Source organism: Protopterus annectens, chromosome 10.part0, assembly GCF_019279795.1.
Source record: "Protopterus annectens isolate FY-2018-M chromosome 10.part0, PAN1.0, whole genome shotgun sequence".
Lineage (NCBI taxonomy): Eukaryota > Metazoa > Chordata > Ceratodontiformes > Protopteridae > Protopterus > Protopterus annectens.
In genome coordinates this window covers 1,473,849,070-1,473,867,033 of record NC_056744.1, presented here as the reverse complement: position 1 = coordinate 1,473,867,033, position 17,964 = coordinate 1,473,849,070, and the positions used below count along the sequence as shown (strand labels likewise).

Below are 17,964 nucleotides of genomic sequence, written 5' to 3'. Positions count from 1 at the left end.
GGAACTCCAAGTGTAACAGGTAGGCATGTAGATAATTTGTCCTGCCATAGAACAGCCTGTTGCCTATTGGACAGGTAGGATTGGAGCCATTTCAGCGTGGAATTGCTGAGTGATAGTTTTTTTAATGTATGGAGGAGTTGAATGTGGTTCACCATATCAAAGGCCTTGGAGAGGTCTAAGAAAAGAGCAGATGATAGTTTATTATTGTTTCTGAAGTTATTGATGGTATTAGAAAAGGATAGTAGGGCTGATGTGGTACTGTGATTTGGCCTGAAGCCATGTTGGGAGTTAGCTAGAATTTTATTTTTGGTGAGGTGTTCCATCAGTTGTTTGTGGACACACTTTTCCATAATTTTGGCCAGGGGTGAGAGTATAGCTATAGGTCTGTAGTTGGTTAGCTCTAGTGAGCTACCACCTTTATGGAGAGGAATAATGTGGGACATTTTCCATATGGAGGGGATGAAGGCTTCTGACAAGGTACGGTTTACGATTATGGAGACAGGATAGGAAATGGCCTCAGCTGCTTTTTGCAGAAACTCAGCTGGGAGAAGGTCAGCTGCTAGCTGCTATATAAGATAACACAACACCCTGACCCCATGCAGAAAATGTGAAAATAGGGAGTTGATGATGATAATAACAGATAGTCGTGTTTTGTTTTAATTCAATATGCTTTTGTGTTACTTTATGTGAAATCTGGTTATAATTCGATGATTTTTACTTTTTCAGTCATTTGATGAAATCTTATTTTTAATACACTAAAAAAGGATTTCCCCACAGCACCTTTCATTCTTACATCAGCTTTATACCTTCTCAGGCTTTCAAAGTCCTGGGTATCTGTTCCTAGTACACATCTCTGCTTTCTTGTGAAATACTAGCAGCGACATTATAACCTCATTATTTTATCATACTGTCAAAGTCCATTATGTCTGTGTGAAGATAGGAGAAGTCTGCCAGCCTAGCCAGACAGAATTTTGTAGATAATTCTGTCATTTGTAAATATTAATATAAGCCATGGGCATGTTCTCTTAAATGGGAAAAAAATGGTGTTAAATGTGGAACTGCAAAAATGTAACAACAGTGCACTCTGCTGTAACAAAGCTGATAAGTCAATTCTTTGATGTCAAAACTCGGAGCCAAGATGTCTAGATAGAGGCATTCTGCCAATTGTTTTGAGGCCAGAGTTAATGGCTAGAATTTGCATGTAAAATTTCTTGATTGCTCTGGTTCCTGACCAACTGCAAGATCAAAAGGGCTATTAACCTCTGAGAGTCTCTTAGCCTGAGAACCAGAAAGAAATAATGTAATCTGAAATGAACCAGTGGTACTGTGTTATCAGTTTAAGGACAGAAAGAATGACAGCATTTGAGCATTTGTCTTGAGAACATCCAACTCGCCACTCTGCCTGTGTCTATATGTAAGTAGGATTTTAGAAAGTACAGTTGTGTACACCTACCATAAATGTAGATGTCCGAGTGTCTTCACTGTTGCAGTCATGACTGTAGGGTTCTGCCCTGCCGGCAGGCAGCCCTCGGTCGGCCAGAATCCCAAAGTCTGGGTCCGGCATTGGCTGTTTAACCATGCTCCCTGACGTCAGAGCGCCAGGAGTACAAAGCTGACAGCTGACGCCATCTTCTCCAGTTTTTGTTGCCCCAGATGTCAGGAGTCCCAAAATGAGAAAGGTCCCAAATCCCTTGCAAATACACCTCAGAAGAATGGTGAAAAAAGGAACCACACAAAAGTAGAAATAAGAGGGGACAGGAGGGAGGGAAACCCAGACTGCAACAGTGAAGACACTCGAACATCTACATTTATGGTAGGTGTACACAGCTGTACTATGTTCATCGTGTTTCACTGTTGCAGTCATGACTGTAGGGTAGAATCCCAAAGCTGAAAGAAGGGGAGATGGTCATAAAGAAGAAGGAGTGGCTAAAAGGCCCTACAAGACTGCAGAGGCAAAGCCTGCCCTAGACTTAGAGTAGAGAGGTAGATTGTAGTGCTTAGAAAAAGTATGCACTGAACTGCAAGTTGCAGCTTCAAGCTGCAAGTTTAGTAGGAACTTCCCTGAGGAAGGCCGCAGAAGTGGCAGCATCTCTGGTGGAATGAGTCTGTATACTCCCTGGGATTTGCTTTCCCTGGTGTGAATAACAAATTCTGATTCCATGAGCAATCCATTTAGAAATGGTCTGTTTTGAAATGGCTTTACCTTGGGAACTTGAAGCATAAGAAACAAACAATTGTTCTGATTTTCTGATGTCCTTGGTTCTGTCCAGGTAAAAACGTAGTTGTCTGTGTGCATCCAAGGAATGTAAGATCCTTTCCCCTTTATTTTGAGGAGTGGGGAAAAAAGTTGGCAAGTGGATAGTTTGATTTAAAGCCACTTTGGAAACCACCTTAGGCATGAAGGTGGATTAGTCCTCAAAGACACCCTGTCTTGATGAAAAATAATATAAGGTTCCACAGCCATAAGAGCTTGTAACTCTGAAACTCTCCTGGCAGACGTTAGGGCTAACAGGATAGCTGTCTTCCAAGATAAAAACTTGATGTCAGAAGAGGCAGCAGGCTCAAAAGGAGGCAAGGTTAGTTTTTCCAAAACATAGTTAAGATCCCAAGCAGGAATGGGAGGAGATTTAGGAGGTCTTACGTTCTTAGCTCCTCTGAGAAACTGTCTCATGAGCTGGAGGGAAAAGATTGGAGGGTCTGTATTATAATGAGCGGAAATAGCAGAGGCATGTATCTTAATGGAAGAAAAAGAGAGACCCTTATGTAAGAGATCTGTCAAGTAAAGTAAAGGAATGTTCAGAAGAAGAGGACCAGAATCCTGAGCCTGCATCCAGGAACAAAATCTTTTCCATTTTCCTGCATAAGATTTTCTAGTGCTAGGACATCTGGCTTCTAAAATGACATCCATAACCTGCTTGGGTAGGAAAGAAGAAATCAAAGGCCCTGGATTAACCAGGCCACCAGGTTGAGAGTTCTGACATGAGAGTGTAGAACCTGACCCTGAAGTTGGACAGAAGGTTCGGAGATTGAGGTAAAAGCCAAGGGGGCTCCAGACATAGGTTTTTTAGAGTTGGGTACCAAAACTGTCGAGGCCAATTTGGGGCCAGCAAGACTATCATCTTGGGCTTGTCCTGTTTTATCTTTAATAATACCCGTGGAAGAAGAGGAAGAGGTGGAAAGGCATATCCCGAGAGGTTCCTCCAACTGAATGATAGGGCATCTACTTTCCAAGCTTCTTTGTGGAAAGTCCTGGTGCAAAAATTCTGTAGTTGATGATGCAAAGAGGTCTATGTGAGGACATCCCCAGACTGCTGTTATCATCCTGAATATTTTGGTGTCCAGCATCCACTCGTGTGGATCTGAAAGGTTTCTGCTCAGAGTCTGCCAGGAAGTTTAGCTTCCCTGGTAGAAACTGAGCTTGAAGATTGCAAGCTCAAGCTGTGTTCCATAGATCCATAGCTAGTCTGCAAAGGGGGTAGGAATGAGACCCTCCTTGCTTGTTTATGTACCACATAACTGTGGTGTTGTCTGTCCATATTAGTAGTTGTCCTGGTTGTAGAAGAATCCTGAAGGCAATTAGAGCTTTCTGAATGGCTAACATTTCCTTTAAATTGATATTCAGGTGCTTCTGATCCTTTGTCCAAAGTCCCTGCAGACAGCTGCCCTGAAAATGGGCTCCCCAAGCATAATCCGAGGCGTCCGTGGTTAGAATCTGAGTGGCAGGAGGCAGACAGAAGGGTTTCCATTTGTTTAGAGTACATGCCCTGGACCACCAAAGGAATTCCTTTTGAAGACAAGGCAGGATGGAGATCAGTATGTCTAAACTGTGGCAATGCTGAGACCATACACATTTTAGGTACCACTGTATTTTCCTCATGTGTAGTCTTGCATATGGTACGAGAAGGATGCAGGAGGCCATGTAACCCAAAGCCTGCAGGAATCTCCTTGCAGATAGCTGAGTTAAACTTGCCAAGGTTTTGAAAGTTGAAGCCAGCTGTCATTGTTTTTTGGATGTCAGAAATGCCATCTGGGTTGTGGTGTTTAGAAGAGCACCCAGAAAAGTTATCTTGTGAGGGTGTCAAATTTGACTTTTTTATGTTTACAGAGAATCCCAGGAACTTGAGGAGGTTCTGTACAAACTCTAGATGCTGGAGTAAGACATCTTTGTTGTCTGCCTGAATTAGACAATCGTCCTGATAAGGGTAAATTTGAATTCCCTTGAGTTGGCAGTAAGCTACTTCTGGAGCCAGGCATTTGGTGAAGACTCTGGGCGCAGTAGACAATCCAAAGGACAGCGCAGAGAATTGAAAGTGCCTCGATTCGGCTTTGAACCTGAGGTATTTTCTGCATTCCTGCCTGATGGGAATGTGTAAATATACCTCCTTTAAATCCAAAGTTACCATCCATGTATCTTTGGATAGCATTGGAAGTAGTTGCTGTAGAGTAAGCATCTTGAATTTTGGAATCTCTAGAAAGGTGTTCAAGACTGACAGATCCAGAATGGGTCTCCATGAGTTTTGCTTCCTGGGGACTAGAAAGAGCTTTGAGTAAAAACCTTGTCCCATCTCTGAAAGTGGAACCGGTTCTATGGCTTTCAAAGCCAAAAGAGCTTCCACCTGGTTTAAGGCCTCTGTCCATTGATGTTTTGGAAGGTCTGGCCATCCGCTTGGCCTTGGCAGGGTATGAAAATGGAATTTATAACCTCTTAAAACCACATCCAGAACCCACTTGTCTTGGGTTATATGAGTCCAATTTTGATAAAAAAGAGAGAGTTTTCCTCCGAGGGGGGCTTCCAGGCAAGAAGTTCCTGCAGCCCAACAGAGGAAGTCATTGAGTTTGTTTCCTATGAGTTTGTGACCTATCCTCTCCTCCCCTAGGGGTGGAAGCAGTCCACTGTCTTGGTCTATAAGAAGCTTGTGTTTGAGGCCTTCCTTTGGAGCGTCTATATCTACCCCTCTGAGGCCTGTCTGAAGTGGGAAAGGAGCAATTTTTTGAAGGCCAATTCCTGCTAAATCTTGGTGGCTGTACTTGTAAGAAATCTTTGACTGTTTGCATGGATTTTGCCTTATCCTCCATCTTTTTAATCACCTCTTCAGCTTTTGATCCAAACAAAACATTATGCTGAACAGGAGCATCCAATAATTTAGCTTTTACTTGTTCTGGCAAATTTTGTTCCTTTAGCCATGCATGCCTTCTAATGACTGTGCCGGAGGCAGCAGCCCTACAAGAAGCCTCCAAGGCATCAAATCCACAGTGTAAACCATGCTTCCCAACTTGTTTAGTGGCATGCAATAAGTCATGTAATTGCTTATCATCTGCACAGGCAGAAATGGAAGTAAGCTTTTGTTTTAAAACAGACAAGAGAAATTGCTGGTATTTCAGCATATGAAACTGACAGTTTAAAGCCCTAATGGAAAAAGTAGCAGAAGTGTACACTTTTTTGCCCCATCTTTCTAAAGATCTAGAATCCTTTTCAGTGGGAATGGGATTTTTGGCAGAAGTGGCCTTAACTCCCTTAGGACCCTGAGAAATGGTTTCAGGGTCAGCAGAAGGGTTCTTGTATAAAAACTGGTGGGAATCAGGAACCCAGTAATATCTATCAGGCTTAACAGGAGCAGGAGGAAAAGAGTCAGGGGTTAAGTTAGCCTCCGAAAAAGCATCATCCACAATATCCAAAACAGGAGGGATAGCCAGGGGTCTATGTTGGGGGAGAAAAAGAAAATCCCTTAGTCTTTTCTTAGATTCTGAATACTCCTGTCCTTCCCAGTGGAAATGTTCCCTCATTTCATGCAAAGTTTCACCAAAAGAGAAATCCTCAGGGGGAGAAGCTGAAGGAATGGATTCCTCAGCATCAGAATCCTCATAAGGAGGGAAAGAATATTCCTGATCAGAAGAAGAAACTGAAGAAACAGAAGCCTGCTCAGAGGAATCATAATAAACATCCTGCCTTGGCCTTTTATCTAGAGGGGGATGAGAACCCCTAATCATAGTGAGTAAATCCTCCACCATTTTGAGTAACTGTTTCTGTGACTTGGGAGCCGGTTCAGAAGAGTCCTGTGTTGCAGTCTTTGATTTAGAAGGAGTCTTTGCCTTTGTCTTTGGCTTTGCCTTTGTTAGAAGCTGAGTAGGCCTGAAAACCCCTTCGGAAGCCGGTACCTGCACATGGGCTCCGGACCCATCCGAAGGAGCATTGTCCGAAGGTTCTGCAATAGAAATATTCAAAGGCCTGGTTGGCTCCTCATGAGAGTTCATTTCGGCCATCGGTTCTGAAATGGCCGACGACAGGGGCTGCAAAAGCATCTCACTGACGACAGCCAAATCTGAAGCTGGCTCTGCTTGTGCGCTATCATCAGATTTGGACCTCGGAGGCCTGTCTTTATCCTTGCGACGTTTGTGAACTCCGGTAGCCGGAACCGTATCCGACGACATTTTGTAGTTAAAGCACCTACCGAAGTAATGAAAAGCAAAATCGTACCTTTGTTTAATTGTACGTTGATTGAATCTAGCACAAAACCGACAACAAGCTACGTCGTGGTCAGGGCCTAAGCAAGGAATACAGTAAGAATGAAAATCCTTATGAGGTATTTGCTTCCCATATGAAATACAATTATTAACTTTTTCTGACATCGGACTGGAGCAAGAAAAAGTTTCCCCAACGGGGTACTTAGCTTTGAGTGGAGAAGAAAGTCTTCGGACTGAAGTTTATCAGAAAAAATTGTCAGGAGTCAGCCGAGTGGCACTTGCGAACTGCTATCACCACACGGCAAGAAAGACTGGAGAAGATAGCGTCGGCTGTCAGCTTTGTACTCCTGGCGCTCTGACGTCAGGGAGCATGGTTGAACAGCCGATGCCGGACCCAGACGTTGGGATTCTGGCCGACCGAGGGCTGCCTGCTGGCAGGGGAGAACCCTACAGTCATGACTGCAACAGTGAAATACGACGAACATCTGTGTTTTCTCTTAGAAATAGCTAGGAATTAGGAAGATTAGACTAAGTGTTTTTCTGTGTTGATGTCAGAACTTTTCTACTGTAGTATTATTTTAAGTATTTCTCTGTGATCTCTGAACTCTTGACTGGCACTGTGTAGTAAGAAGTATTGTCTTGTGTTTTTTTATTTATTATTAAATATTTTAAGACCTTTCAGCTGTGGCTGTTTTGTGTACAGATAATTTAAGCTCTAAGAGTACATTGCATGTATATAGTGATACTGTACCAAGTCACTCCAAATAAGTTTTGACTGTTTGGGTGCAATTATCATTTGGATAATAATATTGCACAGTATAATTGGACACCCTTTCATAAGGGCCTTTGAGTAGCTGATAAATATTACTTGCGTGGTGGCAGTGATTTCTACTGTATAGTTTGGGTAAAACGGGCACAGCTGGAGAAACTGTGCCACCTTCCCCAGGAGTATCTGTGTGGTTGTATAAACTCTTATCTCAAAGTGTGTGTGTGTGTGTGTGTGTGTGTGTGTGTGTGTGTGTGTGTGTGTGTGAGCTACTTGGGTAGGGAGACAAAGCACTGGATGGACAGAGATGGTGCTGGAGGTTTTACCTTGTCCACTAGGCTGAGATCTGGACCCTATAGCTGTGCCAGTGGATAGTCTTATTCGGGACCTGGAGAGAAAGGAAGAAACCAGCCCCAGACTGACTGTGATCTCTGTGTGCTCTTAATGGAAATTGTACTTTACTGTGTGTGTATTTATTATCCTTTCCCTATATTGACGCCTCTCACTGGTGTTAGTGGTGAGGATTGAGGACCTTGATTGCTGGGCCAGTGCACGGGCATCACAGTCTGCACCTTCACAAAATACTGGAAAGAACACTATAACTTCAATATTTTATCACACTGGCCTACTCTAGATTAATATAGCAATAACCCATGCCTGGGTGTGGGTAATACGGGATTTACCCACGGTTGGCGTGGTTTGGTCCCGAGGGCGAAGCCCGAGGGACCAAACAAAGACAAACGTGGGTAAATCCCGCATTACCCACACCCAGAAGTGGGTTATTGCTATTATACTATGACATTATTTAAGAAAAGAAATAATTACTTTTCTTAAATAATGGCATTGTATAATGCCTCTTTGCTGCCCTTCCGCAGCTGTCTGGTATCCGCGGCAGTTCTGATGTACTGCGCATGCCTACACAGTACATCAGAGCTGTGGCCAAAAGCAACAGAGAAAGCAAGATCTCCGTTGCTTTTTACTGTTTCTCTATGTTAAATGGGTTTAACATAGCGAGACAGCTTTAAAATAAGCAACGGAGATGTCTGTTGCTTATTTTAAAGCTGTCTCGCTATGTTAAACCCATTTAACATAGCGAAACAGTAAAAAGCAACAGAGATTTTGCTTTCTCCATTGCTTTTTTTTTAAAACCTGTCTTGCTATGTTAAATGGGTTTAACATAGCGAGACAACTTTAAAATAAGCAACGGAGATCTCTGTTGCTTATTTTAAAGCTGTCTCGCTATGTTAAACCCATTTAACATAGCGAGACAGGTTTAAAAAAAAAGCAACAGAGAAAGCAAGATCTCCGTTGCTTTTTACACACTGTGTTGCTATGTTAAAGGAGTTTAACATAGCGAGACAGCTTTAAAAAAAGCAACGGAGATCTCCGTTGCTTTTTTAAACCTGTGTCGCTATGTTAAACTCTTTTAACATAGCGAGACAGTGTTTTAAAAGAAACTTATACTAATGGAAAAAGTCCGGGCGACCGGACCTTTTTTCATTAGTATAAGTCAATTTACAACATGCACGCTGGCCAATCAGCGTGCATGTTTTGGAATATTAATGGGGGGTCATGGTATAATCAAGAATTTTTCTTACACTTCTCATGTTCACAAGCACTCATCATTTTTATTTGTTAACCTCTGGAAAGAAGGGATCATTCATTACCTCTCAAACTCTTGTCTTTCAACAATTATTTAACTCTTTTTCTAAATATAAAGTGAAAACCCATGTCAATTCTTTACCTAAACATTTACTTACTGATGGAAAAGACATCAGGAAGATCCATTTCAAGCTTTATCACATCTTCTTTTGTTATACCAGGATTTGTAACCAACAGCAACAGCTGCTTCACTGGGATGTTATACCCTAAATGAAAAATGCATGGTTAAAACATACTCCAAGACGTGCCCTCTGTTACATTTCTGATTATTGGATAGTGATAAAAATGTTGCAGCTGCACAGCAGCAAGGCTGAAATATGAACTAGTTTAGGTAAAACCTATCCATTGTACAATGGCAGCATACAATAAAAGTAACAAGAACTACTAAACCACTCCAGAGGCCTAAATGGATAAAGCCCTAAGTATAGCCCAGGCAACTCGAGTTTGAACAGCGCCTCGGATGTCTGGGGTTCAGTCGGTGTCTCCTGCAATGATCTCTTGTGGAAGCTGGGGACGTCACACTAGGAGGAGTCACCAAAGGGGGAACATGATAGAGACAAGGCTGAGTTGCTGTGGAGGTGGGATGATAAGTCACACATTACCACTGTATGCTTGCCCCTCAGAAGTACCACAAGGAACCAAAGTAAAGCGAGAAAGCAACAGAAGTATGTAATAAAAACAGACACCCCCAGTGGATGTGAACAGCCAGACCTCCCCCCAGGATACAATCAAGTTCCACATTGGCCTCAGCCCTATCAGAGATGGTTAAGAGACTAAGGATGCAACTAGAAGAACAGCAATGGACATGGGCACTGGGTAGGCAGCTGAAGGGAGAAAAGAAAAAACACCAAAAATGTGGCAAGAATTGCAAAATCTATTATTGCAGACAATAATCACAAGCACAAAGAAAACTGATAAACAGCAATGATGTTTATCTAAGTCACTTGTGCAGAGACTTAATATTATAGGCAGAACTTACATAAAAGCAAGTGAGTTATGTAATTCAAAATCTGAGATGAGATACATCTCTTCCACACTGCTCATCCTACATTCAAGTTTTCAAATTTGAGAACAAACGGGTCACCTGACCAGAGAGAAGCAAGCCTAAAACTGGCTTCTCCTTTGTTCAATGAATAGATATTATGAAAACAGTTAATTTCTTTTGAAGATAAAAAGGTATGCCCATTGCATTTGTATTAAAAGTCGTGGAGTGATGCAACAACCGGCATAGCCACACTTCGGACAGGCTGGGAGCTGCTTCATAGACAACACATACCAGTCCCCTACATGCCAATTCACACTGCATAGTGGATATCCTTTTACTTGTCAGGCAATGCCATTCATTAATGACAATACAATACAGTTTTATAAGGCTGTAGCGGACACAGCTCCCTCTTTGCGATTCTTCCAAATGGAGGATTTTTTATTACCAGGCATATCTATGTTATCCAGTTTGCTGTTATCCATACAGAATCACTATACTGACATCTTGGATTTCATATTTTAACATTTACAGATATTCTGTTTGATGATGATCTTCAATTTGAAAATGATTGTCTTGCATTACTACATCTACATGTTGATTAAAGATGTTGTTACCAATCCCATTTTATATTATTTCCTTTTATTAAATTCACCCTGCATTTTTGCTGTTGGTTGGGGTTTCTGATTTTTGACAGCTTTGTAAACAGCTGCTCTTATAATAAAATGCTATCTTCATGTATAGTTCTACAGTATGGGTAGCAGTTTAAGGTGACTACAGATTAAAATGAGCTCATATGACCACAAGATCAAAGGAATTACAAGCCAAGTAAGTCATGAGACCATATTCTCCTTAATGTACATCTGCCTTTTAGAAAGACAAAGAAAGTCAGGCTGGAAAAGAATTTATGGATGACCATCCAAGCAAGGTCGATCTTGAAGGATGCATGGACTGTGTTTTATATGCAAGTGTAGTTTGTACTAGAGAGGTATATATGTTTGGCAATATACCTGCCCTTCGATGTGCTTTACTCATATGTTGGTAGACATTTAAATCTTTAGTGAGACTTTATAATCCATTTACTCATTTTTTAGTAAGACCCACTGGGTTCTTCTAGCTGGATGATGTGCCTGAATATTTACATAACAAAGAGGGTATTATATTCTATAACCGATTGGATCAGCATGGAGTTCATTGGATGGAGACTTCCTTAGACTTGGAAGTGATACCTCTAGAGATCAGGTGTGTTCAACAGAACTTCCTGTTCACTGAAGCTACATGGTGCTTAACAGTAGAAGGAGATGGCAACCATGGTGCTAAGGTCCCTTGCAAGCATGCCTTTCAGCAGTGTAGTACAGGTTATGCTGTAAATTGTAAATGAGAGTCATCTGCCAAAAGTGACAGTATGGTACTTACTCGCATTCAATGTTAACCTATTTTCAGTACACCAATGGCGTGTAAGGATTTTAATTAAGTTATACACATTATATATTATATTATATTATATTATATTATATTATATTATATTATATTATATTATATTATATTATATTATATTATATTATAGTGTATTGTATTGTATCGTATTACATTATATTTACTAACCTTTAAAGCATTTACTGTTTGTTACTGTATCCTTTTGTCTGTTTGAAACAAAAAAACAAAAAAACAAAAAAGTATCCTTGTTTTCCTGCCTTTACTGAACTAGAATAGTCTAGTCTTCAGATTTTGCTGATCCCTGGGCTGTGTCATAGTTCCTGTGCTGTCCATATCCTTATTTGGATAAGAGGAAGCTTCTTTGTTCACCAGTGGGAGTGGGGAGCACTGAGCAGCCTATTTTTCCCAAAAGGAGTGGTTCCAGCCCAGCAACTTGTAGTTTATTGGCCATTTTGGGACATTTCCTAGCTCTTTTTAACCCCCTGCTATAAAGCCCGCTTTAGCGAGCTTTTGCGCTTGTATACGACTCAGCACAGCTCCTTGTGGTGTCCTGCAGAGTTCTACAAGCAGCAGAGAGTGAGAGTGACTTTACTTTGATTTATAAGTATTTCTCTGGCTTCTTTTTTGACTGCTGTATTTTGACTGTATTTCGCCTAAAAGCATTTTCATATTACTAAACTAGCTCTGCAAGTTGATCTACTGTATTTGTGTTTGCTTCTGAACTGTTTGCACTTTAAAAAGTTTGTTTTTTGCTTAATTTAACTGTTAGGCTAACACACTCAAGTGCGCTAGCCGATTTAAAGCATTTACTGTTTGTTACTGTATCTTTTTGTCTGTTTGAAACAAAAAAAACAAAAAAATATCCTTGTTTTCCTGCCTTTACTGAACTAGAATAGTCCAGTCTTCAGATTTTGCTGATCCCTGGGCTGTGTCATAGTTCCTGTGTTGTCCATATCCTTATTTGGATGAGAGGAAGCTTCTTTGTTCACCAGTGGGAGTGGGGAGCACTGAGCAGCCTATTTGTCCCTAAAGGAGTGGTTCCAGCCCAGCAACTTGTAGTTTATTGGCCGTTTTGGGCCATTTCCTAACTCTTTTCATCCCCCTGTTATAAAGCCCGCGTGAAGTTGCTCATAGAGCAGCATCGGCAGCGCTGGTTAATCAAGTTTAAACTATTTCTGGCTCCGCAAAGTCTGCTCTTCAAATTTTCCCTTAGAACTGCTCTACTTGCAATCTAAACAGTCTATTCTCTATCTGAAAAGCCCAGCACTTGCTCCTAAAGCATTTTTATACAGATAAAGCACTCAAACAAAAAGAAAGTACTTCATTCACCTAAATCCCCTTGAGTACCCATTTCCCTATAGGTCCTTTCTGACTCAGTTACACAGCAATCCTTTACACTATTCTAGTGTCGAAGGGTCAGTTGCTGGCATCCTCTCCTGTTCAGCTGGTGAATCTGGGAATCTTGAGGCAATGTTACAATTGCCTCATGTACACAGACAGCCCTCCCCTCCTCCCAACAAATACAAATATATGTGAGAGATGCAACTGGCCAAACTGGAGGCTGAGCTCTCTCAACTCAGTACTGGCAAAACCAGTCAGGAGGAGACGGTAACCACGCACACCACAAACCCAGTCTCACATAGACCTATCACAACAGCAAACCAAACACATAAACACACAAAAACATACTCAGAAGCTCTTATTAAAAATCTACCAAAACAACAGAGGCCTCCAAAGCAGACACCCAAACGGCCACTACCTCAAGACATAGCACATGCAACACATAGTTCACAAAGTCAGTGTGCTAAACAGTCACAGCCCTTAAGGCCAAACAACATGCCAGATGCACTTGTAATAGGTGACTCCATAGTCAGACACACTGACGTCCCGCTCACCAGACTGAACAAGGAAAAGGTTACAGTAAGCTGCCTGTCAGGCGCTAGAATCCACCACATAACACAAGCACTCAGGTCACTCCAAAGCAAGTACAAATATGACTCAGTCATTGTCCATGCTGGTGTGAATGACCTGAGACGTACCTCCCTGGACTACATGAAAAGAGACATAGAGGAGCTCTCTGATTATGTAGCCCAGGCCGGTATGATCCTGACCCAGAGCAGCATCTTACCCTCACCAAGAATGATGCCACAGTACAAAGACAAAATGATCAGCTTTAACAATTGGCTTAATTACTGGTGTCATTCTAAGGGGATCCAATGTCTGTCTGCTTGGGATGACATGCTTGACAAGCTACGCTGCTTCCCAAGGGATGGCTTGCACCTGTCACCCCTGGGCTTCCGGATATTGGCCAAGGCTCTTGCCACCCCCATAGTGCCTTTTTTAGGCAAGGCTCAAAAGACAAACCCACCTCCCTAGAAAACACAAGTGAAAAAAAACTAAGGGTAATGCTGCTCAATGCCAGAAGTCTAAACCTCAAGATGCATGCTCTCGAAGCCCTCCTCAGTATGGAGAACATCAATGTCTGTGCGGTGACTGAAACCTGGTTCAAGGCTCCTGAGAGCACCCCAGCACTACCAGGTTTTACCTCATATCATGCTTTCCGGCCCCAAAACTTGGACCGAACCACAAAAGGAGGGGGAGTATCCATATTCATCAAAGATACCCACACCTCCAGGTTAGTGGCAATGCACGAAGCATCGGAGACCATCCAGGTGCAACTAACCATAGGCAAAACTGCCCTACAGTTTGTAGCATGCTACAGACCACCCTCTCAAACTCAGGAACCCCACTCAGCCTTCCTGAATATGCTGGAGAGTATGAATGTCTCTCCAAATACCATCATATTGGGAGACTTCAACTACCCAAACATAGACTGGGAACATTACTCAAGCCCCAACACCCTAGCCCAAAGGTTCCTAGAATTCATAAACTCAAATGCGATGGAACAACTAGTCACCACTCCCACAAGAGGAGAAAATATACTAGACCTGATCATCACAAACATGGGGACAAAATGCTCCACACTGGAAGTATACCCCTCATTGGTGAGATCAGACCATAAATTAATCTCACTGGAAATCCACATCCCGCCCCCACCCCCTGCACAAAAGACTACAGTGAAGAACTTCTCAAAAGCCGACTTCACACTTCTTAAGACTGAAGTGGTATCCTTCAAGGCCCCTGGGCCAGTGGAAACCACAACCCACACCGCTGAATCCTTTATAAATGTCTTCTATGGGCACCTTCAAGAATGCATGGATCATGCAATCCCTAATAAAACCAAGACCCATTCCTCCAAAGGCAGGTGCCCTGTCTGGTGGACCCCAGCCATTAACAAACTTTACAACAGGAGGAGGAAGCTACTACATGACAGAGCAAAATCCCTAAAAGGGAAGGCATCTCTGATCAGTACTAACAAAAAACTACGATCACTCATAAAATCATCCAAGGCCAACTTTGAGAGAAAAATCGCAAAAGACACAAAAGACAATCACAAGGCCTTCTTTAGCTATGTTAGAAACCTGGGTGGAAACTCCCAGATATGCTCAGAGTTAGTCCAAAATGACACAAAATACACTGAACTCACAGACATTGCCAACATTCTGGCAGACAGGTTCAGTGCAAATTTCTCTGCCCCCTCCCCCCCAAAAGAAGAAATATCTATCCCAGCAGAGTGTAGCCTCCCTAACATCTCAGATGCCCAGGTGAGAGCCGCCCTCTCCAAAGCTAAAAACACAGCAACAATGGGACCGGACGGTGTCCCAGGCTGCATGCTACATGAACTCCAAGAGGAACTAAACCTGCACATAAGGCTGCTGTTTAATCTTAGCCTTACTACAGGATACGTACCCAAAGAGTGGCGTACAGCAAAAGTGGTCCCACTCCACAAAGGCGGTGCTTCTACGGACCCTGGAAATTACCGCCCCATAAGCTTGATGAGCCTGGTCTGCAAAGCTATGGAAAGGATCATTATGGAACTCATAAACAAAGACATTGGGGGCCTACAGACATTGGATCCTACCCAATTTGGCTTTGTCAAGGGCAGATCCTGCCTTTTGAACTTGGTCGACTTTTTTGAAACAGTCACTAAGGCCATTGATGAGGGTAAGGCAGTTCACACAGCCTACCTTGGCCTTGCAAAAGCCTTTGACACAATACCCCACTTGGGCATCATAGACAAACTCACCAGCTTAAATGTAAACCCATATGTCACAAGATGGGTTGCAAACTGGCTCAAGGACAGAATCCACAAGGTCAGAATTGCTGGAGCCATGTCAGACTCTAAGCCAGTCACAAGCGGTGTCCCACAGGGCTCAGTCCTGGGACCCCTCTTGTTCGGCATTTATTTTTCTGAGGTGCAAGCAAACATAGGAAGATTGTGGCTGACAAAGTTCGCAGATGACTGCAAAGTGGGTGCCATAATTGATACTCCAGCGAACACAAGCATCCTTCAGAGAGGCCTCATAGAAACGGATAATTGGTGCCAGAGCCATGGCCTTAAACTGAACGCCAAAAAATGTATAGTCATACCCTTTGGGAAAAACAAGGTACCCACAAATTACCACATAGGTGGTAATCCATTAAGTATGGAAGAGGTAATCAGGGGCCTAGGGACCCAAGTTGACAGTAACCATTCATTTGACACTCACATTGCCAAGGTGGTTAGGAAGACCTTCTATATTGCCCACCTTATCATGAAGGGATTCACATCTAGATCAAGAGAGGTCATTGTGACCCTGTACTCTTCTCTTATCAGGCCCATGATTGAGTACAATGCCCCATTTGGAATGTATCTTACCCGACACCTGCAGCAGTTGGAAAGACCCCAAAAGTTCCTCACCAAGAGGATAAAGGGTCTCAAACATATGTCATATGCTGCCCGGCTGAAGAAACTCCAGCTCTATTCAGTTGCATACTGCCTACTCAGAGGTGATCTATGCCTGACGTACAAGGCCATGTCCAATCTGGAATTAATGGATATGCTCCACCTCAGAAAATCCAAATCCATTAGAGCCATGAGAGCAAGAGATTTGAACCTCAACATAGAAATAAATAGGACATGCTGGAGGGGCAGATTCATAACCCAGAGGCTCCCTACACTCTGGAACAGAATCCCAGTCCATGTTAGGCAGAGCCCCTCACTAACTCTCTTCAAGAGAAATCTTGACGAGTGGATGGGAGATCGTAGGTTTACCCCGGGGGTCATCTCTGTGTCACTACTAGATAGAGGCACAGTAAACTAAATCCTAAATGGGCATAGTATTCTCATCCCAAGGGGTGGCAAAAGCCACACACTCTGGCTAGGCTTATAAATGCCCTAGGGCAGATAGCCTAGTACGAACCTATGAACCTATGGTATATGGGCAGGTCCAAAGACCCTTTATGGCCATGATCTGGGTACAAAGACAAGAATACAGAGCATAAACTGAAATATATTAAAGCAAGTAAGAAAAATAAAAGGCGTGGCAGAACAGTAAACTGAAACATACATCTAAGATGCAAGCAGAGTTATTACGTTAAGCAAAACTGCATGGCATACAGAGAATCAATTAGTGAGTAATGCAAGAATTAAAATTAATGTACAGTATATACATTATATCACTGGTATAATAGCAATATAAATTGACTGCTTGAAGAGTAAAAGGAAACAGATTAGTTATTGTTGTAGCGATTCCAAGCATTAGGGGTAAAGACTGGACAGTGATGCCCAGCTTATAATCATCAGCAAATTCAGTTAGCCATAAGTTTGGGTTTGTGGTTTGGAGGTCCCAGAAGTTTATACCAAAGGGAGGGATCCTAGCACTGAGTGCTGTGGTATGCCACTAGTTATTTCTTTGCTTTCTCAGTTGGCATCTGAGGTGGCTTCTGCCACCTTGACTATATAGATTCTACCTTTCAAGCTGTTTGCTATCCACCTTGCCACATAGGGGTCTACAATTTGGTCTCTCAGTTTAAATCAAGCATGGGGGATGGTATTGAATATCCTGGCCAGATCCATATACATTATGTGGACAGAATGACCACTATCCACCGCTGCTATGACCTTCTAAATGATGTTAAATAAATTAAGTAAACACAACCTCCCTTTGGCAAAACCAAACTGTTGAGGATCTAGTTTAATGAGGACTTTAATATAGTAGTTAATGAAGACAGGCCATGTGGCATCACTTTCCAAATTAGACCAGTTAGGCTGATGTGACTATAATTCATAGGTTCTGTGACAGAGACACCTCCCCCCCTTTAAAAGCAGCAACATTGCAGTCCTTTTCCATATTTCTAGGGCATACCCTGTGGATAAACTTAAGTTAAACAAGTTCAGGAGGGGCTCTATGACATCATGTTTGATGCCATTTATTAATCAACCAGGGAAATTGCCTGAACCAATGGAAATGGCATTTTTATATTTTGTTTTTGAGAGTACAGATAAGACAACATGCATCCTGATGATCTTTGGGGGAATACGGGACTCAGTCCTTTGCATTTCGGTGACTGTTTCAGGGTGAAGCTGGCATTAAATTTGTTTGCAGGTATACTACCGACATCTTTAGAGTCAGAGTGGGTGACACCAGTTCAGAACAAGTCATTTGTAGGTGGACTGAATGAAGAGATGACAAAACCAGCAAGAAAAGGAGAGTAGTATTGCTAGAACTGAATTCATCCTGAAGTTTTGGTGAGTACTTTCATATGGTGGACC

The 17,964-nt window shown here is 42.4% G+C and overlaps 1 protein-coding gene across 1 annotated transcript in view; it reads right to left on the bottom strand.

The window, feature by feature from the left end:
- Positions 1-17,964, bottom strand: part of LOC122813662 (zinc finger protein 181-like) — an 84,742-nt gene that overhangs the window by 18,490 nt on the left and 48,288 nt on the right. The window contains exon 3 of the mRNA XM_044086104.1: positions 8,989-9,096. Coding sequence (XP_043942039.1) covers positions 8,989-9,096 — 108 coding nt within the window. The remainder of the gene's footprint in view (positions 1-8,988; positions 9,097-17,964) is intronic.